General features: G+C 38.2%; 1 protein-coding gene and 1 pseudogene across 2 annotated transcripts in view; both read right to left on the bottom strand.

Annotated features, from left to right (window-relative positions):
• The window catches only part of CNGB3 (cyclic nucleotide gated channel subunit beta 3), a gene marked incomplete at both ends in the record, with an annotated part of 169,663 nt that overhangs the window by 9,125 nt on the left and 134,614 nt on the right, over positions 1 to 25,924 (bottom strand). Inside the window, 2 exons of the mRNA XM_080938559.1 lie at positions 12,309 to 12,427; positions 23,599 to 23,682. Of these exons, the coding sequence (XP_080794685.1) occupies positions 12,309 to 12,427; positions 23,599 to 23,682 (203 nt within the window). The remainder of the gene's footprint in view (positions 1 to 12,308; positions 12,428 to 23,598; positions 23,683 to 25,924) is intronic.
• LOC308437359 (large ribosomal subunit protein uL16-like) lies at positions 8,579 to 9,222 on the bottom strand (annotated as a pseudogene). The gene has a single exon. The product of its transcript is annotated as a large ribosomal subunit protein uL16-like (transcript).

The raw sequence follows: 25,924 nt of genomic DNA, 5'->3' as shown, positions 1-25,924 counted from the left end.
TTGCTTCTTTGCAATCACAGTAGTTAACAATTTCATTTATTCATATAAAGCTGTAAATTTTAGAAGTGCTTTTCCTTTCAAAACTAAGCCACTATGTTTTCTTGCTTAATGATAGCATTAATTTGGCTCTGTAGTTTCTAGCCATGGTTAGGATTCCTAAAGCAAATTAGGCTAGGAATCTCAAAATATAAGGACTTAAGTTTAAATACCCAGCATCCACATTAAAACAACAAAACAAAACAAACAAAAAACAAACAACAACAACAACAAAAAAACCCAAAGACAAGAGCAGGCAAGGCTGGGAGGGGCTGTAACCCTGGTACTGACTACAGAGACAGGAAGATCCTGAGAACTCCCTGGTCAACTAGCTTAGCTGAAAATGTAAGCTTCTAGCTTAGTGAAAGACCCTGTCTCAAGACAGTCAGGGGGAAACTGACTAAGGAAGATACTTAATGTTCTGTTCTGGACTTTGTTTGACAGAACCTGGGCATGCACTTACACAGTTATGTGTCTGTGTCATCATACAACACACATGTATACTCCCCCCCACACACCTCCCACAGATGTTATCATAACAGTTAAAATCCAAAATGAGAACTAATTTTGAGTCAAGGGGTCTGTCCTCATATGAAAATTACAATAATTATATTTAATGTTAGTTATACCATTGTTATTGCTCTTAATCACACATATATGTCAATAGGCATTAGGAAAAAAATCAGGTGAGTTTATCAACAAATTTCAATGTTTGACTTGGCTATAAGACCACTCCGTGGTCAAAAGCAGTTGTTACTTCAGGCCCAGGGAATCTTCTGGTTTCCATGGCCCTTGCATACGCATGCGCACATACACACACAAATAAAAAAATCATGCTCCCTGTATGATATTTCAAATGGCAGCAACGTTAGCATCACATGGAGTTACTTCCAAGGGGATCTTGAGAATATTTGAACACATATGTAAAAGTGATATTGATTGTATCGTTGTTTATAGGCTCGTGGTGAGGTAAAAGGGGTTCCGTACAGAAAGAGACCATACTACAGAGGACATGGTGAAATTAGTAAGTAGATTTTCTTTTCTGTTTTAAAAATTGGATATTCTCTGTATTTACAATTCAAATGTTATCCTTTTTCCCCCAATCCCATCGCCCTTCCCCCTCCCATTGCCTCTATGAAGGTGCTCCTTCTCCCAACAACCCACTCCCACCTTAGCCCCTTGGCATTCTCCTACACTGGGAAAACAAGCCTTCCCTGGGCCAAAGCTTCTCCTTCTAGTGATGCCTGAGAATGCTATCCTCTGCTGCATATGCACCTAGGGACATGAGTCTCTCCATACAAACTCATTGGTTGGTGTTTTAGTCCCTGGGAACTGTAGTGAGTTTTTCTTCTTTTGTTCTTCCCATGGGGTTGCAAACCCTTTCAGCTCCTTCTGTCCTTTCTCTAGCTCTTTCACTGGAGTCCTTGTGTTCATTCCAATGGTTAGCTGCAAGCATCCTCCTCTTCATCAATATGGCTCTGGCAGAGACTCTGAGGAGGCATCCATATCAGGTTCCTGTCAGTAAGCACTACTTAGCATCAGCAGTAGTAGTTCTTGGGTTATTGGGTACATATGGTGTGGATCCCCAGGTGAGGCAGTCTCTGGATATCTTTTCTCCAATTCCTGCTCCTATATTTGTCCCATTATTTCCTCCCATGAGCATTTTTTTTCTCCTTTCTAAGAAGGACTGAGGAATCCACCTTCTGGCCTTCCTTCTTTTTGAGCTTCATAAGATCTGTGAATTGTTTCTTTGTTTTTCTGAGCTTTTTGGTCTAGTATTCACTTATCAGTGAGTAAATAACCATGAGTGCTCTTTTGTGACTGGGTTACCTCACTCAGGATGACAGCTTCAAGTTCAAGAATTTCATGAAGTCATTGTTTTTAAAAGCCTACTAGTACTCCATTGTGTATATGAACCACAATTTCTGTATCCATTCCTCTGTTGAAGGACATCTGGGTTCTTTCCAGCTTCTGGCTATTATAAATAAGGTTGCTGTGAACACAATGGAACATGTGTTCTTTTTAGATGTTAGAGATTCTTTTGGGTTTAGGCCCAGGAGTGATATTTCTGGGTCCTCAGGTAGTACTCTGTCCAATTTTCTGAGGAACTGCCAGAATGATTTCCAGAGTAGTTGTACCAGTTTACAACCCCACATACTCACCAGCATCTGCTATCACCTGAGTTTTTTATCTTAGCCATTCTGTCTAGTGTAAGGGGACCCTTAGGGTGGTTTTGATTTGCATTTCCCTGATGACTAAGGATGTTGAACATTTCATTAGGTGCTTCTCAGCTATTCAGTATTCCTCAGTTGAGAATTCTCTGTTTAGCTCTGTACTCCATTTTTAATAGGGTTATTTGATTCTCTAGAATTCTAACTTCTTGAGTTCTTTATATATATTGGATATTATCCCTCTGTCACATGTACTGGTAAAGATATTTTCCCAATATGTTGGTTGCCCTTTTGTCCTTTTTACAGTATCCTTAGCCTTACAGAAGCTTTGCAATTTCATGAGGTCCCATTTGTCAATTCTTGATTTTAGAGCAGAAGCCATAGGTCTTCAGTTCTGGGAATTTTCTTCTGTGCCTATATGTTCTAAGCTCTTCCGAACTTTCTGTTCTAATAGTTTCAGTGTATCTGGCTTTATGTGGAGGTCTTTGATCCACTTGGACTTGAGCTTTGTACCAAGAAATAAGAAAGGATCGATTTGCATTTTTCTGCATGCTGACTGCCAGTTGAACCAGCACCATTTATTGAAGAGGCTGTCCTTTACAATTGAATGTTTTTAGCTCCTTTGTCAAAGATCAAGGGATCATAGTGTGTCAGTTCATTTCTGGGTCTTTGATTCTATTTCATTGATATACTGCCTGTCTCTGTACCAATATCAGTCAGTTTTTATCACAGTTCATCTGTAATACAGTTTGAGGTCAGGGATGGTAATTCCCCCAAAAGTTTTTATAATGTTGAGAATAGCATTTGCTAGCCTGGGTTTTTTAATATTCCAAATAAATTTTGCAAATTGCTTTTTCTAACTCTATGAAGAATTGAGTTAGAATTTTGATGGGGATTGAACTGAATCTGTCAACTGCCTTTGCAAGATGGCCACTTTTACTATGTTGATCCTTCCAATCCATGAGCATGGGAGATCTTTCCACCTTCTGAGATCTTCTTCAATTTCCTTCTTCAGAGTCTTGTCATACAGATCCTTCACTTGCTTGGTTAGGGTCACCCCAAGGTATTTTAGTCTTTGTGACTATTGTGAAGGGTGTCGATTCTGTAATTTCTTTCTCAGCCTGTTCATTCTTTGAGTAGAGGAAGGCTACTGACTTGCTTGAGTTAATTTTATATCCAGCCACTTTGCTGAAGTTGTTTATCACCTGTAGAAGTTCTCTGGTAGAATTTTCATTGTCACTTAAGTATACTATTATATCATCTGCAAATAGTGAAATTTTGACTTCTTCCTTTCCAATTTGTATTCCTCTGAGGTCTTTTTACTGTCTAATTTCTCTGGCTAGTACTCCCAGTACTATATTGTATAAGTAGGGATAGAGTGGGCTTCCTTGTCTAGCGCCTGATTTTAGAGGGATTAATTCAAGTTTCTCACTATTTACTTTGATGCTGGCTACTGTTTTGCTATGTATTGCTTTTACTATGTTTAAGTATGAGCCTTGAATTCTAGATCTTTCCAAGATTTTTAACATGTAGATTTTGTCAAAGGCTTTCTCAGCATCTAGTGTGATGATCCTGTAATTCTTTTTTCTTTGAGTTTGTTTATATGGTGAATTACCTGCTATCTACTCCTCTTGGGTGTATCTGCTTCTTTTTGTTCAGTTGTGCTGTCAATCTGCTATTGTATGCTCTCTCCAGTTCCTTTTTGGAGGCACTCAGAGTTATGAGTTTTTCTCTTAGTACTGCTTTTATTGCATCCCATAAGTTTGGGTATGTTGTGTCTTTATTTTTGTTCAGTTCTAAAAAGGCTTTGATTTCTTTCTTTATTTCTTCCTTGACCAAGCTATCATTGAGTAGAGCATTGTTCAGCTTCCATGTGTAAGTGGAATTTTTGTAGTTTTTGTTGTTATTGAAGACCAAGCCTTAGTCCATGGTGATCTGATAGGATGCATGGGATTATTTTGATGTTCTTGTATCTGTTGAGGCCTGTTTTGTACTCAACTATATGGTCAATTTTGGAGAAGGTGCCCTGAGGTGATGATAAGACGTTATATTCTTTTTGTTTTAGGACAAAATGTTTTATAGATGTCTGTTAAATCCATTTGGTCATAACTTCTGTTAGTTTCACTGTGTCTCTTTTTATTTTCTGCTTCCATGACCTGTCCATTGATGAGAGTCGAGTGTTGAAGTCTCTTCCTATTATTGGGTATGGTGCAATATATGCTCTGAGCTTTAGTAGAATTTCTTTTATGAATTTTGGCACCCTTGTATTTGGAGCACAGAAGTTCAGGATTGAGAGTTTGTCTTGATAGATTTTTCCTTTGATGAGTAAAAAACGTTTTCCCTTATATTTTTTGATAACTTTTGGTTGAAAATCTAGTTTATTTGACATTAAGATGGCTACTCCAATTTGTTACTTGGGACCATTTGCTTGAAAAGTTTTTTTCCCAACCTTTCACTCTGAGGTAGTGTGTGTCTTTTTTGTTGAGATGAGCTTCCTGTATGTAGGAAAATGTTGGGTTCTGTTTATATATCCAATCTGACAATCTATGTCTTTTTATTGGGGAACTGAGTCCATTGATGTTAAGAGATATTAAGAAATAATTATTGTTTCCTGTTATTTTTGTTGTTAGAGGTAGAATTATGTTTGTGTGCTTTTCTTCTTTTGGTTTTTTTACATGAGGATTATTTTCTAGCTTTTCTTAGGTTGTAGTTTCCTTCCTTGTATTGGAGTTTTCCATCTATTATCCTTTGTAGGGATGAATTTCTGGACAGATATTGTGTAAATATGGTTTTGTCCTGGAATAGCTTGGTTTTTCCATCTATGGTAATTGAGAGTTTTTCAGGATATAGTAACCTGGGCTGAAATTTGTGTTCTCTTAGGGTCTGTACGACATCGGTTTAGGATCTTCTAGCTTTCATAGTCTCTGTTGAAAAGTCTGGTGTAATTCTGATCAGTCTGCCTTTATATGTTATCTGTTCTTTTCCCCTTACTGCTTGCTGTGAGTATTCTTTCTTTGTTCTGAACATTTATTGTTTTATCTATTATGTGTTAGGAAGAATTTCTTTTCTGATCCAATCTATTTGGAGTTCTGTAGGCTTCTTATATGTTCATGGTCATCTCTTTCTTTAGGTTAGGGAATTTTTCTTTCATAATTTTGTTGAAGATATTTACTGGGCCTTTTAATTGGGAGTTTTCACTCTCTTCTATACCTATTATCCTTAGGTTTGGTCTTCTCATTGTGTCCTGGATTTCCTGGATGTTTTGGGTTAGAACCTTTTTGATATTTGCATTTTCTTTGACTGTTGTGTCAATGTTTTTTATGGTATCTTCTGCCCCTGAGATTCTCTCTTCCATCTCTTGTATTCTGTTAGTGATGCTTGTGTCTATGACTCTGGATGTTTTTTCTAGGTCTTCCAACTTCAGGGTTGTCTCCTTTTGTGATTTCTTCATTAATTCTATTTCTGGTTTTAAAACCTTCACCTTTTTGGTTGTACTTTCCTGTAGCTTTTTAAGTGATTTTTGTGTTTCTTTTTTAAGGGCTTCAACTTGTTTGCATGTGTTATCCTGGCTTTCCTGTACTTCTTTAAGTGTATTATTTATGGGCTTCTTAAGGACCTCCATCTTCATCATGAAGTATGATTTCAAGTCTAAATCTTGTTTTTTTTCTGGTGAGTTGGGACATCTACTATTTGCTGTGGTGGGAGTACTGGGTCCTGATGTTGCCAGGTTGTCTTGGTTTCTGTTTCTTACATTCTTATGCTTGCCTCTTGCCATCTTTTTGTTAGTGATGCTAGGTAATCTTGCTGTCCCCGACTAGAATTTGTCACCTTTGTGGGTCTGTGGGTCTATGGTCTCCAGGGGGAGATTGCTCTTGGGTGTTCGACTCTCTGGGTAGTCTGTGAGTTCCGATGGCAGTGCCCAGTCCTGATGCAACTGGGCTGGCTCTGGCCTTGGGCTGGACATGTCTGTTCCCAGGCAGCACCACTACCTGTGCTCTGAAAGTTCAGGACGGCCTCTCCTGGGAGAGGGAGTATGGACTCACCCTGTACCCAGTAGTGAGAGCCCTGCTGCAGCTCTTCCAGGTGCCCAGCAATCAGTGGGCAGGCCGCCATTCTTGATGAAACTTGTAAGTAGATTTTCAAATCAGAGTTTGTTCCATTTGAGATAGGGAAAGATTGGGAATGTAGGGCTTTATTCCCTATTACCAAGTATTCCTATTCTTGCTAATTCACAGACCCACTATTTCTGCCTTTCATAAAAAGAAGACAAAATTACAAAAAAGAGCAACAGATATTCTAAGTGTAAGAATAAAAATGAGGATTGTCTAAAAAACTAGCTGTTTCTCTGGTGTGCCTCTTTAAAAATTGTTCTGGAAAGATGAAAACAGACTGAAGACGCAAAATTAATTTTCAAAATGTTTGACCTTTTCACAATGACATGAAGTTAATATAAAATAAAAAAATTCATCAGAATATACAGTTTGGACAGACAAATCAGTTCTTAAATATTTTGACTGAAAACTAAGCAATCTAGACCATGCAGTTCTACTGTGGGCTGTCAAGAGAAGTGGAGAGAGAGCAATGTATGGAAGGTAAATGGTCACATTTATGAACATAAATTGGCTCCAAGGAAAGGAATTCACTTGGCAAGTTTTTATTGACTACCTGTTCTCTTCCCCATACTATTTAGAAGAATGCAAATTGGAACAATCTATTAAAATGCAAAACAATTTGGAAAAATTGAAGCAAGGTCAGCAATGCCGAGGGAAAAGAGCTATACATTGCTAATTGGATTGTATATGTGCTCATTTTTTTTGAAAATTATCTGCTCATATGCTTGAGGAATTACAGAAATGCTTCTACTTTTTTGACCTACTTATTTTGCTTTGGGGAATAAACCTAAAAGGAAATGAGTTCAAAGAACAATGAAGTAATTTTACAGAGATAAATCCAGCAATGCTATTTTTAGTAATGACAAAAGCCACAAGGCTGACTATGCATAGTCATGACCAAAATGAATGGGTATTTGTACTGTCACTGGTACACAGGATTATGCACTAACTTATTTATTTAACACCTATCTCTTTTTTCCTATTTATTTGTTTATCCAATGACGGTTCCCCCTCCTGATCCCTCTCTCACCGAGTCCATCCCCCATCCCCCACCCCTTCTCTGAGAGGTGCTTTCTTATAGAACCTAGGACCACCAGTTGGGGATGGTACCACTCCTAATTGTCTAGGTCCTCCCCCATCAATTACTAATTAAGAAAAATTCATATAGGCTTGCCTATAGCCTGACTTTATTGAGGCATTTATTCAACTATAGCTCCTCTCCAGCAATGACGGCTTCTGTCAAGTTGACATAAAGCTATTCAGGACAAAGAGAGACCCTTTCAGATAATGTAGGATATCTATGTCTGTCTGTCTGTCTGTCTCTGTTCCTTTTTTTTTTTTTTTTTTTTGCACAAAGTCTTTGTATTAAATAGCCCTAGATATTCTGGAACAGACAAGAACTCATAAAGATCTTCCTCCCTTTGTGTCTCAAATACTGGAGATAATATAATACACCACTATACCCAGCAAGTGCCTCTTCTCTAGGAGATCTTCAAGCATACCTTTCGAGAGTAAGAACATACTCACAGGTTTTGAGGGTTAGCACATGGACTTGCATATGCTGCTTGGTCACATGATCCTAATATGCTATGCTGTCTCAACATGGGCTCCCAAACCATGATTCTTAGCCAACCTTTTCTTGTTATAAGTTAAGTACCTCTGTCATTGCTAAGGTGAAATATTAGTTCACACAAATCTAGCCTCAAACACTTGCCAGATGAAAAGTGTACTGGCCTTTGTTGTACTTGTGTTCCATACCCTCCTGTGAATGATCTTATAGTTGAACTTGAACCATCTAATCATTCAGTTGGAGCTGCCATTCTTTTTAACACAGGCGGGATATAAATAAAAACTATTATTGCTGTCTAATTTACATGTCGTTGTCGGTAATGTTGATACAAGCAACTGCTAAGTTTGAATGGTATACTGTCTTTTGAAAGACCTGTATTAACAAATTAACTATAAACCAGCAGTAATTGTTGTAATATAATGCACGAAATACCACGGAAGCAAAGAATAAGGAGCGGCTCTCTGTTTGGGGGCGGTGAAAAGATGGCTTTGAAGAGATTGCACTTGAATTCGTTCTTGATGTATGGGTAGCACGGAGTATGAGTTTCTGCACTTGGGAGAAGAACAGAGTCAGAACAGACACTGTTGTTGTTTTTGTTGTTTGTTTTGGTTTGGTTTTTTCGCAGACTTGATGTGAGATTTAGTATTGAACATGATTTGGTAGGATGAAGGAGAGCCCTGTGGAAGCCTTCAGGAATGCAGGGTTCTCCACTTGTCCAGAGGACCACGAATAGGGATATATGTGACACTGCCGCCATCAGGAGTGAGCCGCTTCTTAGCCACTATGTTTTCAAACTCGTCTGCATTAAACTTGGTGAAGCCCCACTTCTTTGAGATATGGCTCTTCAGGCAGTCAGGGAACTTGAACTTTGCTCTATGCAGAGCCTCAATCACGTGTTCCTTATTCTGCAGCTTGGTTCAGATGGACATGATGACCTGGCCAATGTGAACCCTGGTCACTCTGCCTTGGGGCTTCTCAAAGGCACCATGCATACCTGTCTGGAGCCTGTCAGCAACAGCACGGGACAACATCCTGTTGGTTGGGATGACATGGAAAGGGTGGAGCCTTACCCGGATATGAAAGCCATCCTTGCCATGACTCTTTACCCTGGATTTGTTGGCACACATCTGGGCAGCCTCCGGTGCTTCTGAGGAGAGTTGTTCATATTCATCTGATACCATGTGGCCACAAAGTGAGAATTCATCCACCTTCGCTTTCTTCCTCCCAAGTCAAAGATGCGGATCTTCGCATCAGGGACTCCACGGCAGAAACCAGACTTTGGGTATGACTTGTTCTTATAATACCGGTAACACCGGGCGGGGCGGTGACCCATGATGATAACAGGAAAAGACAGGAATTTTTTTCTCCTCCTCTGGTTTCTCCTCCTCTTCCTCCTTCTGCTTTTCCTCTTCCTCCTCTTCTTTAGAATAAGGTGTTAGTACTTTCCGGATGTTAATTGGGAATGTGGTCTGGTTTTCTGCATCACAGGCTGTACATCTATATTTTGGCTGCACACGTTTGCTTTAATATATAATGCCCTTGAAATCTCTTCACCATGTTCTTTATGATTTTTTTTTTCCCAAGAAAAAAGAAGTCTGTAAAATGCTGTGTGACAGTGCTAGATTTAGCTCATTTTAACAGAGGTCGCAGCATTTCTGAGTAGTAAACACTATTACAAGATCTTTCCAGTGTCTGGATGTTTGGCAGACATGCCTCCATTTGGAAGAAATGGCTGGAGCCTAGGGCTGGGAGACAGATGTGGGTCTGTGAAGTCCATGAGCATCTGGCAAAGGCAAACACATCCCTTTTTTTTTTTTCTTTCTTTTTTTTGGCTACAGCCAAGAAGTGAATCAAGGCGAAAATCTCTGCTTGAATTAGGGAGACTGTTGCAGGCTTAGAGAATGAGACCCTTATTGTTTCCACCCAGATGGGATTAACTTAAGTTACTGAAGACAGGGGTGTAGGGTTCCTTTTAGTGCTAACTCAGCAACACCTGTATTCTATTCTTAGGCTATTTCCTCCTGTGATGGTAATATCAGCAATTAATGTACTTGTATTTATAGGCCTTACTTTTCAGGGAATAAAGCTCTTGGGAAGGTCAGCTAATTAAGTTCTGTAATGTTTTCGATTAGATTTGTTGTATATTTTATAACCTTGATAATAACAGGGATGATTAAATCATGGAAATATTAAATTTCTTTTGAGAGCACTTCCCATAAGGAGATAACGGGAAACAGACTAAGAATACAGCTCTTGGACATTTTAAGAAGCTTTTTCTACTACTACTAGATAGGTCAATGTGTACGTATCTAGTTGTTAAGATGGAAGATGATATGTAAAAACAGAGCAGTTGTATCAACAGAAAAGTAGTAATGCTTCAACATTCTAAGGTTGATATAAAGTCAGTTTGTATCTCTGAAGCTCATCGAACTTTCAAGCTGCTGTGAAGTTGGGTTAGTCAGATGCCTTCCGTGGTCTGATGAGATCTCTGAACACTTAACCATAAGGACTTGTGTTGGAGAGTTTTTCTTGTTGCTAATTGTCTGTTTTTGTCATAAATAGCTGTTCTTATTCTGGTCAAGATACTTGGTAATTGGAGCTGGAGAGATGGCTCAGTGGTTAGGAGCACTGGCTGTTCTTCCAGAGAACCTGGGTTCAATTCCCAGCAATGACATAACTATCTGTAACTAGAGTTCCAGGGGATCACATAGACATACGTGCAGGTAAAACAATGTCCATAAAATTAAAAATAAATAAAAGTAAAAAAGAAAAACCTTGGTAATTGGAAATAATTTTCTCAGTGTAAAAACAAAAACAAAAACAACAAAAAACCCTTGTCAATATATTATTCTCTGCCTTTAAGCATTAGCTTTACAGTTCAAGCCACTGGCATCTTCTCCTGGATTCACTGCAGCTTATGTGCCCCTGGTTTTCTCTGTTGCATCCTCAACCTCTCTTGTCTCTGTTGGAGTAGTCTTTTAAAATTATACAAATGATACACTTCTTTTGCCTAAACTGTTATCCATTCGTATCGAGACCAACACAGTCATATCCATACTTCTCTAAATCAGTCTGGTCTTATTTAATATTGGGAACTAAGCATGGTGAGGTTAGTACTCAAACGGGAGAATGAAATATGCACTTCTTACCATAGTCTAAAAGCCTTGACTAAACATGCCCTTGATCAGTCTTTGGCAAATTGAACCATGATATGCACTAACATTTCTATGCATTATTGCATTTAATTATCTTGCAACATGTCTATCTTTGTGTACTGGTTACCAGCTGTGAAGACTTACCTATCCCTAGACCAGATGACTTTGTTCTATACTTAGACTTTTGCCTACTTCTAAATGGCTCCATATTTCTTTACTGCCTTACAGCTCAGTGCAAATATTCTATAATGAATGCTCATCCTCAACTACTGGGTCTACAATAGCATCCCTTATCAGTGTCTGGTAGTCTTGTGCATTTATAACACATCACAGTGTGAACTTACCCTGTTAGTTATTTGTGTAACTATTCTGTTTCTTCCTACTTGACCATAAGCTTAATGAAGGCCAACAATTTGTCTATTCTTCTAAAAGTACATTCCCAGCATTTTGAGGAAGACTTCACAATCTAGCATGTGCTAGGCACTTAGTAAACACTTTTGGATGAGTAGTGAATAAATTTAAATGCAATAATTCATGGAAGTGTTAGTGCATAATCATGGTTAAATCTGCTGTTTATATTCTTGCTCTTGGGGACTGCTCCATTTTTTCTAGTCTAGTCTAGTCTAGTCTGTTCCATTCTATTCAGTTCTTATATTCTCCTGACCTGTAGGAAATAAAGACAGTAGTTGTTGATACTTCTTGAGAAAAATTAAATAAGAGACACAAAATATATTAAGGAAATTAAGCTAATTTGCCAACCTCTTTGATACATGCTATTTTAATTCTATTAAGATGATGAAACTGAAGAACAGGGTCAAGTAAGGAACAAAGAAAACAACTGTATAAACTAGGGGTTAGCTTGAGACAGCTTGGTACCCATTCATGATGGCATTACTAACCTATTCAAAACCACTTTGTTAGTCTAACAAAAGTTTCCTAACAATTAGATAACACTCCTACTCTTTCCTATTTCTATTCTTTAAGGAATGTGCATGATAATTCACCATATGATGAGCATCAGTTACAAGCTGGGCACTGACCTAGGTTCTAGTGCTAAAGAACATAGCAACGTTCTTTTTCCTGTTCTTTTGAGGAAAAGGATAAAAAGGTGAAAGAAATATGAATATCCTTAATTTTCCAATGCTCTCAGCAGAATAGCAGGCATTTGATAAGCTTGAGTAGAATTTGATACATTTTATAACCTATGGTTTTTGTTTTATGACAAATAATGGGCTTAGACATTTACAAGGTGTTTTTCAGATACCTTATTTCTCCAAACACTGCCCCAGCTTTCAGAGTAACCAGAACTTGAGCACCATCAGGGCCTCCAAGAACTTGGACTTCTCCATGCTTGATGATATACATTTCTTTTCCAATTTCTCCCTAAATGCCATAGAGAAGAAAGGGAACAATAGTTATCATTTAAAAAACAAATGATTGTAACCTACATGAAGAAATCTAAGGTCTTCTAGAGGAGCAAACACAAATAAAGAAAGCAGGGAATATCATTGTAAAGGTAATTATGTTGAGACAGGGATAGTTTGAGAATGTTGTTTAGACATTCACATGAAGCAAAATGACTGGGACGGCATATGAGTCCTGTAAACCATCATAAGACATGAGAAGATAAACAGATCAATGTATTATTTCAGGAGTGGGTATGGGCAGAGAACTGATCCCATGATGGCTGAGTCTTCTGACTTTGGTCTCCGTAGCTCTGGTCTGAAGAAGTTGTTTTGTGTAACAGAAGAGCCTGAGTACCAGCCATTAAAGTCAAACCTATCTTCTGCCTCTGTAACTGAGGTAGGATCCAGGAAAACAGGAGATTTTAAAGTGCCTGTGCCATCTTGAAACACCCTGCCAGTGCAGCTCTCAGTAAGTATTCCATGAGTCTCAAGGTCAGAGCAACAACTAACAATTTACCTCTTGGGATGTTCACTTAGTTACTGATCAAAGATGCTATTTCATACATCTGAGGCAGTATGGATATCTAAATGTGACTAGAATAAAATGAAGTAAAGAAGTTAATTTAAAATGAAGTAAAGCAGGTAATTTAAATATTTAGTGTAAATACAATGATTCTTTTGATAAGTACCTACAGCTTAAATTATAATGTGAACTACAGATGATCATGTAGTTATATGTCCAATCCCATTTACAAATTCTGTAAACAGACTCGCAAGCTGACTCTAGTGAATCAGGTGCTCTTTGAGAAAGCATAAAGACAGGAGTTAGGATCTCTAATACTCACATAAAAGCCAGACAAGCATGATGTCTTGGTTATAATTAGCCAGTTCAGCAAGCAGAGACAGCAGGTTCCCTGGGCAACTGGGCTAACTGGAGAAGCTGAGTTGGTTAACTAAGATTTTGCTTCTGTAAATTAATGGAGAATAATGTAGGAAAAGCCTTGATGTCAACCTTTGGTGTCCATACATGTATACATACATGCAGACTCACCTGCAAACCTGAAACTACACTCAGAAACATGCATACACACATTAATTTATGACACACACATACATATCTTTTCTAGTCTTCCAGCTCTATCTTCCAACCAAACCATCCTGAAACCAGCACTGGACTGAAGTTACAGATGGACATGTGGAGATATTTTGTTCTTGTCTTTGTGGTTGACTAAAATTTATCTATGTGACCTTCAAGCTGTAGGACTGGACCTAATTTCTTTAGTCTTTCACATACATATTTTTGTCACTATCCCTATCTGGTCTCTCTGCTACATAATAAATATTAAGTGATAAACATAGTGTTATATTAAATAATGTTAAATAATTCTAATCTCTACATTCTAAAAACATGTCATTTAAGAACATCACTGACATTTTTAGTCACAGTAGGTTTATTTTTAATTTTTTAAAGATTTATTTATATTTTGTATATGTGAGTACATTGTAACAGTTTTCAGACATTCAGACACACCAGAAGAGTACATTACAGATGGTTGTGAATCACCATGTGGTTGCTGGGAATTGAACTCAGGACCTCTGGAGGAGCAGTCAATGCTCTTAACTACTGAGCCACCTATCCAGCCCTAAAGTATGTTGTTAAATTTAACAATTTACTTGTTTGTATGTATTTTTGTTTATTTATTTAAATGTGTGTTTGTTTGTGTGTGTGTGTGTGTGTGTGTGTGTGTGTGTGTGTGTGTTTGCATGTGCAAGAATAGGGTTTGAATGTCTTTGCTCTCCATGTATTCCTTTGAAGCAAGGTCTCTTCTTGAAACTGGGGCTCAGGCTTTTTTCTGTTCTTCTGGAAATAAAATATATCCACTTAAAAAAAAAACTCTGTGGAAGTGCAGAGTTTTACCCTGAAAAAAAAAAAAAAAACAGTAATAGTGGTTTCTTAGAAAACTTGAAATAATTCTAACTCGAAATCTATCTATACCACTCCTGGGCATATATCCAAAAGATTCTCCATTATACCACAGAGACACTTACTTAACTTCATTCATTGCAGCTTTATTCATAACAGCCAGAAACTGGAAACTGCCTAGCTGCCCCTTAGTTAGAGAATAGTCTTTAAAAAAATATGGTACATATATTCAACGAAATACTATTCAGTCATTAAAAACAAAGGCATCATGGATTTTGCAGGAAAATAGATGGAACTTGAGAATATTATCCTGAGTGAGGTAATCTAGACCCCTCCTAAAAATCCATGTATATTATATACTGACTTATAAGTGGATATTATCCATAAAATATAGAGTATCTACACTCCACCCAAAGAAACTAAACAAGAAGACCCCAAGAAGGATACTTGAACCGAGGATTAAAACAGAGGTAGGATGTAGATGGAGAGAGAACTGGGTGTGGTAGAGGGGACAGGGAAAGAAATAGGGGGTGGTTCAGGATCAGAGACATAGAGAGACAAGGGAGATAGACAGATGGTTATGAGAATGAATGGAAATCTGTAGCTTTCGGGGTGGAAGGGGTCGGGAGCATCTCAAGGACATGCCAGAGACCTGGGATAGGGGAGGCTCACAAGAATCAATAGGGAAGAACTTAGCTGAGACTCACTGCCATGCGGATATGGAACCTGAAGAGTCCACCTCCTGTCGCCAGGCAGTAACCCCAGAAGAGGGATAGAGACACCAACCCACCCACTAAACGTTTGACCCAAAATTTAACCTGCCTACAAGAAATTCGGGGATGGGGATGGAGCAGAGACTGAGTAAATGGCCAACTGATAATTGGCCCAGTGAGAGACCCATTCCACGGGCAACCATCAATCCCGGACATAGTAATGATACTCTGTTATGCTTGCAGATGGGAAGAGTGTAGCATGGCTGTCCTCTGATAGGCTTCCCCAGCTGCTGAATCACACAGATGCAGAGACCCACAGCCCAGCTTTGGATGGAGCTTAGAACTCTTATGAAAGACCTGGGGAAGGATTCCAGGCCCCAGAGTGAATAGGAACTCCACAGGAAGACCAACAGAGTCAACTAATCTGGACCCTTGGGGTCCTGAATTACCAATCAAGAGCATACACAGTTTGGACCTGGGCCTCCCACACATATGTAGCAGATGTGCAACTCAATCTTCATGTGGGTCCTGAACAACTGGAGTAGAATCTATCTCTAAAGCTGTTGCCTGTCTGTGGAATGTGTTCCCCTAACTCAGCTGTCTTGTTTCGCCTCGGTGGGAGAAGAAGCACCTATCCCTGCAGTGCTGGGGTGGAGGGTGGGGCGCACAGCAATCAAGGTGAAAAGTGAATTAAAAAGGGAGAAGAACATATTCAAGGGTTAGTGATATTTATAAATGGAATCTATAGAGGGTCATAGGGCCTCTGCCTTTATGAATGGGTTAGTTTATCAGCAGAGAGGCTGTTTCATAGAAATCAGCTTTCTCTGATAAGTTGGTTTTACATTTTCATGGGATGCTGTACAATACCACATTGTGACTCTTTGAAAAAGCCCTTACCAAGTGTTGATAACATTATCTTGCACATTTTAGACCATAAAATTATGAAGTAAATAAACCTTTCTCTTTCATCAGTTACCTAGTCTGTTGATATACTCCTATGCATAACAAGAATATGAGCTAACCTGTGAAAATATAACAATCCAGAAAACTAAGTCTTGGTTTATGAGTAGATAGGGTGGGTTATCAAATATTCCCATTACTTGTACTTTTAATGGGTTAGAATACACTAAGGTCAATTCCAAATTTAATTGCACTGATTATAGTTTATCTTCTCACATGATTGAGACAATGTCTACTTTGTTTCAGTGCTGAATAAAAAGTATGATATATAAAAGGTATTCATTTATGAATGATGGAAATAAAATTCAGTGTCAGGGACATTCTAAATACTTCAACACTGAGGGCTATTTTCCTGAACTTCAAAATGCTTTACACTTATCTATCAGGTTGGAGTATATGATTATAAACTTTTACCTCTTAATTCATACTTGAAAAATTAAAAGATTTATACTAAACATATATTTATGTAAAATGTAGCTTGAAGCAAATATGTAATACATATGGGTTTTTTATTATGGTTACTTATATAACATCAACACCAGCGATATTTTGCTTTTGGGTAGTGCTTTGAAAATTTATCAAAATAGGGAGCTGGAGAGATGGGTAGCTGCTAATTCTTAGCTCCCACACCAAGTGGCTCACAACTGCTTGTAACTCCAGTTTTAGGGGATCTCATGCCCACTTTTGGTCTCTTGGAGAATCTACATGCATATAGCATATTTCTACACAGAAGCATACGCATACATATAAACAAAAATAAATCTTAAAAGAATCTTCAAGGCAGCAGGTATGGACATAGCTCCTGTTTTAAATTCGTGTGTGCTTTATCGATAGAATTACGTTTTATCTGGACAGTATTTTGTACACAGTACTCCATTTAATTCTTGCAAATATCCTAGCAAGAGGTGTCGCTTTATTTCCCTCTTAAAAAAATGGAAATAAAGGCTGAGCAAGCTAAGTGTCTCAAGCCAAAGGCTGGCAAGTGACAGCATTAAAATCCCAGCACCTATGTCACCAGAAATAATACAGATACTCTACATCTAAGAATGAATATGCTATAAAGACTGAGATCTTCATAATGAATGAGATAATATAAATGAATCAAAAATAATGGACTCATTTGAAAATTAGTAGGTTTTTTTTAATTCTAGGAAGTGATTATTAGGTTAGAGTCATTTTTCTATTATTATTACTTTTTAAGCAACTGGAATGATATTTCAGAGGCGGTTATTACAACTGATTGGAAGAGGAAGTGCATGATGGGTATATAAATATAGTTCAGTACTCCCAATTATTTTTTAATAGTCATTTTGATAATTTCCCAAGGAGATCACGCATCATCAACAAACCCAAACTTCCACTATGTCTTGCATATTTCTGGGTTAATTTAAGCCTTTTCTGCAAGCTTAATTAGCTTTCAGATGAAGTAGACGTCACTCTAAGAGCATAGCGGCTGACAGCATGTGCCAAAGAAGACTGAACCTAACTTAGGACGGCTCCATGTGCTACTTTAGAGAAAGCGTTGAAAGCCAAGCACTTCAGGCATAACACGGTAATGCTGAGTGAATATATGTGTCAAAAGTATTAGGAGTCTTGTGTGGGCTACTTCTGAGGCTGGTGAGAGGTACCACAGCACTCAGGGCACCTCATCAGAGAAGAGAGATGATAAGGGGTGGTTCCTGGAACATGATGCAAGTAGCATCATGAAGAGATCCCTGGGAGGTGGAACCCCCAGACGCTCCTACAGAAGCATTACATGAAAATCTCTGAAAATTAGCTCCCCGAAAATCTAACCTTTGAAAGGTATTCTCTGTGTGGTAACACAACATCACAAGAAAACGTTCAAGCAGTCTGGAAGCCTCACAAGCATCCCCCAGCAGTTTAGAATATCAGACCTCTGCCGTTGCTTCAGTTATTTTGGTAATGTCTAGTTGAACCTAACCTGTTCTTTTTTCCCCTTCTCTGTGAGTCTTTGTAGAAATAGTAAATGCGTATCAAATTGAATTAAGCTACCTAAAGTTTGGTCAGGCACCAGCTTTTCTTCTCCCTCAATATATAGCATCATGAAATTCTTCACTAAGAAATACAAACAAACCTAAAAGCTAAAGCAGAACCAAACCCCAGTGACTTGCGTTGTTCTGCCTATTCTGATGTCTTTCCTTTCCTCATCTTTACTATTTATTATTGGATTGATTTGATATGATGATCAAATCACAGTTATCTCAATAACTAGCCCCTTCAGCAACTGGGGCAACTTGAGTATATTTTTTTAAAAGATTTATTTATTTATTTATTTATTTATTTATTTATTTATTTATTTATTTATTTATTTTATGTATGTACATTGTTCCTCTATTCAGACACAGCAGAAGAAGACATCTGATCTCATTATAGATGGTTATGAGCCACCATGTAGTTACTAGGAACTGAACTCATGACCTCTGGAAGAGCAGTCAGTGCTCTTAACGACTGAGCCATCTCTTAATGCATTAAGTCTATGCATTATCACTGCCCCAAAAGAACTCATGAATTACATTGTTTCTTTCTTTCTTTCTTTCTTTCTTTCTTTCTTTCTTTCTTTCTTTCTTCCTTTCGTTTTTTGGTTTTATAATTTATTTATTTTTTATTAGATATTTTATGTATTTATATTTCAAAGGTTTTCCCCTTTCCTGGTTTCCCCTCTGGAACCCCCCTATTCCATGCCCCCTCCCCCAGATTCTATTGGGGTGTGCCTGTACCCCACCCACTCACCCACTCCCACCTCACTGCGCTAGCATTCCCCTACATTGGGGAAATGAGCCTTCGAAGGACAAGGACCTCCCCTCCCATTGATGCGAGACAATGCCATCCTCTGCTACGTATGTGGCTAGAGCCATGGATTCCTCCATGTGTACTCTTTGGTTGGTGGTTTGGGAGCTCAGGGTGGGGGTGGGGTCTGGTTGATTGATGTTGTTCTTCCAATAGGGTTGCAAACCCCTTCAGCTCCTTCAGTTCTTTCTCTTACCCCTCCATTGAGGTTCCCGTGCTCAGTCCAATGGTTGGCTGTGAGCATCAACCTCAGTATTCGTTAAGATCTGGCAGAGCCTTTCAGGAGACAGCTATGCTATACCAGGCTCCTGTCAGCAAGCACTTCTTACAGCCACAATAGTGTCTGGGTTTGGTGGCTGTATATGGGCTAGATGTCCAGGTGGGGCAGTCTCTGGATAGCCTTTCCTTCAGTCTCTGCTCTACCTGTAGTCCCTGTATTTCCTTTAGACAGGAGCCATTCTGGGTTAAAAATTTGGAGATGAATGGGTGGCCCTCTCCCCCAACCTGGGGCCTTGCCCCTCTGGATATGGTCTCTACAGGTTCTTCCTCCTCCTTGTTGGACATTTCAGCTAATCTCATGTCTGTTGGTCCTGGGAGCCTCTTGCTTTCCTGGCATCTGGGACTTGCTGGTGGCTACCAATAGTTTCCCATCCCCCATTGCTATATACCTCTGTTTAATTTCCTGACCCTCTGTATATCATCCCTGTCTTCTCCCACACCTGGTACCTCCCCTTCCTTTCTTCCTCCCAATTCCCTTTCACCCTCTACCTCCATATTTTTTCTCCCTTCTAAGAAGGAATGAAGCCTCCACATTTTGGTCTTCTTTCTTCTTGAACTTCATGTGGTTTGTGAATTGTATCTTTTCAATAGGACAAAATGACAACCAATAGATTGGGAAAAGATTTTTACAAATTCTACATCCAATAAAGGGCTAATATCTAATATATGGAAAGAACTCAAGAAGTTAGACTCCAGGGAACCAAATAATTTTATTAAAAATGGGTACAGAGCTAAACAAAGAATTCTCAACTGAGGAATAGCAAATGGCCAAGAAGCACCTAAAGAAAAATGTTCAACATCCTTAGTCATCAGGCAAATCAAAATGACTCTGAGATTCCAGCTTTCACTAGTCAGAATGGCTAATATCAAATACTCAGGTGACAGCAGATACTGGCAGTGATGTGGAGAAAGTGGAACTACCACCATTGTTGGTGGGATTGCAAGCTGGTGCAACCACTCTGTAAATTAGTCTGGATGTTCCTCAGAAAACTGGGCATAATATTACCTGAGGACCCAGATACACTACTCCTGGGCATATATCCCAAAGATGCTCCAACATATAACAAGGACACATGCTCCACTATGTTCACGGCAACCTTATTTATAATAGCCATAAGCTAATAAAGAACCCAGATGTCCTTCAACAGAGGAAGGGATACAGAAAGTGTGGTACATTTATATAATGAAGTACTACTCAGCTATTATAAACAATGACTTTATGAAATTCTTAGAAGAATGGACAGAACTAGAAAATATCCTGAGTGAGGTAACCCAGCCAGGAAAGAGCACACTTGGTATGCACTCACTGGTAAGTGGTTATTAGCCCCAAAGAACCGTTTCTTTCTCTGTGCCATTTTAAGGAGCATGGTTTGCTTTCACTTATGAACAGCCCATATTTTGCTAGGATGATTAGGGATGTGTATACTTGTTTTTCAGAATGCCAGAATTCTCTTTTGTCTTTGACAGCTCCTTCTCAGTTGGCTGTTTTCATAACCTTCACTGATTTCCTCCATACCATTAGTATTGTAAGAGTTACAGCCTCATCCTTCCTTCTCATACCATGTCTTGAACCCTTAAAGCCAGCTTTCATTTTTTCCCAGTTACAAACCCTTCACCTTTCCTTTCCCCTTTGTTCATCTGACTGGTTCCACCCATAAGTCGGTGTCTCCATCTGATGTATCTGAAGTGTCTCATACTTCATGTGACTTTCCTTTCCCTCTGCTCACTTCTTTGCTTCATTTCTTGAACGTGACAGGCTCTGCTTTGCCTCTCAGATCATTGTTGTAACTTCTCATAAAAAGTATTAGCCTATTGCTTTCCTTTTCCTTATTTTCTTTAGTGAAGAACTATTTATCGTTAGATTTTTTTTTTTTACAATGATCATGCCTGTCAAACTGACAACTTCTCTCTCTTCTTCCAATATGTCTAAGTGTCTTTACTACCCTGCCTTCCACTAACTACTTCTGCCTCTACTTATGTAACTGTACATTTTACATTTATATATTTGTTTAAATTCTGTTTCCTTTCTCTTCCATCAGCTCTCCCTTCTCATGGCTGTATTTTAGAGTCAGATGGCTATTATAAATAAGGCTGATATGAACATGGTGGAGCATGTGTCCTTGTTATATGTTGGAGCGACTTTTGTGTAGAACCCAGGAGTGGAATAGCTGGGTCCTCAGGTAATTTGTCTAATTTTCTGAAGAATTGCCAGACTGATTTCCAGAGAGGTTGTACCAGCTTGCAATCCCACCAACAGTGGAGGAGGGTGCATCTTCCTGGAGACAAGGGGAGGAGGAAGGAGGATGGAAGTGGGTAAGGGAATAACATTTGAAATGTAAATACAGAGAATATCCAACAAAATAATAAAGAGTAAGATGGGTTTTCTTTAAGTGCTAATATGTGGGCTCATCTGGACTAGGTGTGGAGCCCAGACTCCTGTGTTTATATGATGCGGACATAGTATGAGTTGTTACATTTAACACTAGACTGTAAAACCTGTGAAAAACAGAGCATTTGTCTTTTGCCTAGTACCTATTCTAGAATATTCAAAACCACTTTTTGCTTATGAAATAAATAAGTTAACATAGTTTTTACACTTTAAAAAAGGAATTATTTTATTTATGCATATAAGCACACTGTAGCTGTCTTCAGACACACCAGAAGAGGGCATGAGATCCCATTACAGGTGGTTGTGAGCCACCCTGTGGTTGCTGGGATTTGAACTCAGGACCTGCGGAAGAGCAGTCAGTGCTCTTAACCACTGAGCCATCTCTCTAGCCCTTAATATGATTTACTGTCATCCTCTACATTCTTGCTGTGGACACTGTTTCTTCCTGTCCGCCCTGGCTCAAGCTAGTTTCTTTCCATAGTCAGGTAACACTGAGTTTACTTCCATTTATTTCCCAAGACTCTCTAAGCCTTCTTCTCCAGGAACTCTTCCAGCTTCTGGCCTGGCTTTATGTCCTATAATATGATGGTTATTCCACACTGTTTGGGATGAAGCCTGTGCTTCTCATCCACACTCATGTGTGAACTTCTCATTGCCTCCGGCCATTTTATATTTTATTGTACATTTTCTTTTTTAGCATAATAAGTTTATTTTATTGTGATCTTTCTATTTACTCTCATTATATATTTTATCAATGTAAAATTCAATTAGGTTGAGAATTTTTACTTTATTAATTTTTGTAATCAAACCCATGTAGATAAGACCTTAGATATTTAATACAGTGTGTTACCCCTGTACAAATGGGAAAAAATTAAGTTCAACATTTCTAGACCAATATGGCTGCTAATTTAATTTCTGTACAATGCCAACTCAACACAGTAAACTGAGATATATTTTACCAAAGTTGACAGCACAGCTAAAGTTTACAAAATTAAAATTATACATATATATATATATATATATATATATATATATATATATATATGAGAGAGAGAGAGACCAATAATAGCAGTTGTACATTTTCTTTTATTTTTAGAAATCCATACAATATATATTGTATACTGAACTTATCCCACCACAACCTTTCTTTTTTTAAAACCCCAGTTGTTAATCTCCTTTGTTCTCCTAGACATTTTTACTTCTACTTTAATGTCACATAAACACATAATTTTATAATTTATAATAATAATTACAATAATAATTTTGATTATTAGCTTTATCATTGAATTAGCTTTTCTAGATATAAAATTCAGGATCACATTCTCACTCTCTTTGTGGAAGGCAAGTGTAAAATTCTAGAACTCCTTATGTAGTTCCTGCTGCTGACCTTGACTTTGTGATCATCCTGAGAGGCATATTCTCAATTATGTTTAAGATAATAATCAGAGCTGGGTGTGATGACAAACACCTCTAATCCCAACCCTTGAGAAGCAGAGATGGGCAGATCTATATGAATCCAGGGCAGTCGGGTTACATAATGAGACCCATTAGTCTGTATAGAAGGACAGGCACATTGAATCGTTGATGTTTTTCATGGTGAATTTTATGTTTGCCACTTATATGTATTCTATTTAAGAAGTAAAGAATATTTAATACTTTTATAGTCACCAAATTCATAATAAAAATAAAATTTTTATCATTGATTATTTATTAACTGAGCACAATAGAAGCAACAGATAATTTGCTGATGACACAGAGAAGTCTCATCGACACTTTATCCTTTACTTAAAGTATTTAATTTGATGGTGTAATTTGATTGGTAATTTACATTTATAAAAAACCCTTTTAGACTACTTACATGTCCATTCTATGACCTATGCAGTTGAACCTATATTATCTTGTTTCATTTTGAACTCCCAGCATTCACTGTCAGTTTGTAGGATTAAGTATATGTCATAGTGTTTTATAATATGGAAGTCACTCTGGGCAGATTTTATTAAAAATACATTATTGACCTATGAACAAATTCTTCCAATGCATTATTAACTGTGCGCTTGAAAATAGTATGCACTCACCTTTTTGCAGACAAAGTCACCAGGTAAATAAATAGTGGATTTCAATCTTAGCAGCAGGTCATAAATCATCTGCGTGTCACAGCCCTTGATAAGGAGAACAATAATTTTACAGACAAAGCAAAGTAATAAAGATACTTAATAGACACCTGTCTTCATCTCCAATTGCTGACTTAACAACAGTTGTGGACTTGCCGTGACCTGAACTATATAGAAAAATGATAGCAATATTAAGAGCTTGGAGCTCGATAAAGAAACATGTGGAGTGAGTCCCATCTCTAATACCCATTATTATTCAGCTGTGCTCTTGTTCTTCTAAACTATAAAATTGTTATGAAAAAAGTACTTGTAAATGAACGTTTACATGGTGCTTAATGACAGCTACTAATGATTATGTTTAGGCATGTTTGGATTAACATAATTTGCAGTATTTGACAAACAGCTTTCTTTTGTAAAACATCATTCATCGAAACTTTGATATTACTTAACTCTTTAAACTTCTATGTGTTGATCTTCTCCAACATAATTCTTATCTTCATAAAGGTAGGAAAATAGACATAAAAGCAATATCTGCAGTATTTAAAGTATGAAGTGGGGCAGTTCCCTTCAAATAATCACCTGTCAGTGATCACTTGCTTATTGGGTGACTATAAATAAATCTATTCACCTCACCCAAGCTTATGCCCTCTGTGAACTATGACCTTTTTTTCTTTCACTGAAGATAGATTCTATGTTTTTTCCTCATACAATACATCCTGATTATACTTCCCCTACCTCTATTTCTTCCAATTCTTCCCCACCTCCCCTCCATTCTGAATTCAGTCCCTTCTATATCTCATTAGAGACTAGCAGACTTCTAATAGGTGAAAACCAAACATAACAAGATGAAATACAATATGGTACAGGAAAAAATATCATATTGAAGTTGGACACAACAACCCAACAGGAGAAGAGTCCTAATAACAGCCACAAAATTCAGAGACCCAGTTATTCTCAAAGTCAGGACTCCAAAAAATACTAAGCTAAGTATCGATGTATCTATGTACCTATGTATCATCTATCCATCCATCCATCCATCCATCCATCCATCCATCCATCCATCCATCCATCTATCTATCTATCTATCTATCTATCTATCTATCTATCTATCTATCTACTTACCTAACATCTATATATACAAAGTATCTGTTGCAGACCTGTAGGTCCTATACTTGCTCCTTTAATCTTTGTGAACACATATGTGTCTTGCTTAGTTGATTCAGGGGATCCTGTTCTCCTGGTGTTCTCTATTTCTCCTAGCTCTTACATATTTTCCACCAATATTTCACAGGATTCTCTGAGATCAGAGGGGAGGGATTTGATCCACTTTAGACTCTGTACACTTTCTGGCTGTGGCTCTCTGAATCGGATCCCTCTGCTACTGGAGGAACCTTCTCTAATAATGACTGGATAAGGCATCTAGGAGTATAGTAGATTATCAAAAGGAGTCATTTTGTTGATTTTTTTCCCTTCATTTGACTAATCCTTTTTGGTTTTACTGTAGGATTTTGGGATATTCACTCTTTTGTTCTTGGTTCCCTAGGTAGTATTGGATCTGAGTTCTTTTTTATAGAGTCGGACTTAAGTCAAATCAGACATTGGTTGGTTATTCCTTCAAGTTCTGAGCCATCATTGCCCATTTTGCAGGCAGGACAAATAGTAGGTCACGTTTTTGTGGTTGGGTTTGTGTCTAGGTTTCTCTTTTAGTAGCGTGCACAGTATCTTCCTGCACCAAAGAGACAAGAACTTAGAGGTGAAGGGTCCATGGAGGCACCAGCTTGACGTTTCTATATTCAATGAGTTGTGTGTGGGTTGCCCTTGGTAATGGGGTCTCACTGTTAGTTTTTGGAGAGTAACCATTTGTTTTAACACCATCTTGAATATTTTGGGGGGTGGGGACTCTCTATGGTACCCCATTGGTCAACAACTCAATTGAATGCAATCCAGGACTTTCACTGGGAAGATGAAAACTGGCCTTACTACGAGAGATGGCCAATTGAGATACTTATCCCTATTCTAGGAGTCTTCATTAGGATCACCTTCATATAGTCCAGGAAGTTTCCACTCCACTGTATCCACACCACTCCATAAATACTTCCCAGCTCTAGCCAGATCTTGCTGTACTCTATCCCTCCATCTCATCTCCCTTCCTGCCCAGACTGATATCTCCCAATTCTGTTCCCAGCCATCCCCAGTGTAAGATCTATTTAATTTCCTCTTTCCAGGGATATCCATAAGCCCCCCCACCTTTACCTAACCTCTCTGCATTTACAGATTGTCGCTAATTATC

Source organism: Micromys minutus (assembly GCF_963924665.1).
Source record: "Micromys minutus genome assembly, chromosome: 26".
NCBI classification, from domain to species: domain Eukaryota; kingdom Metazoa; phylum Chordata; class Mammalia; order Rodentia; family Muridae; genus Micromys; species Micromys minutus.
This window is presented reverse-complemented; position numbering and strand designations above follow the sequence as displayed.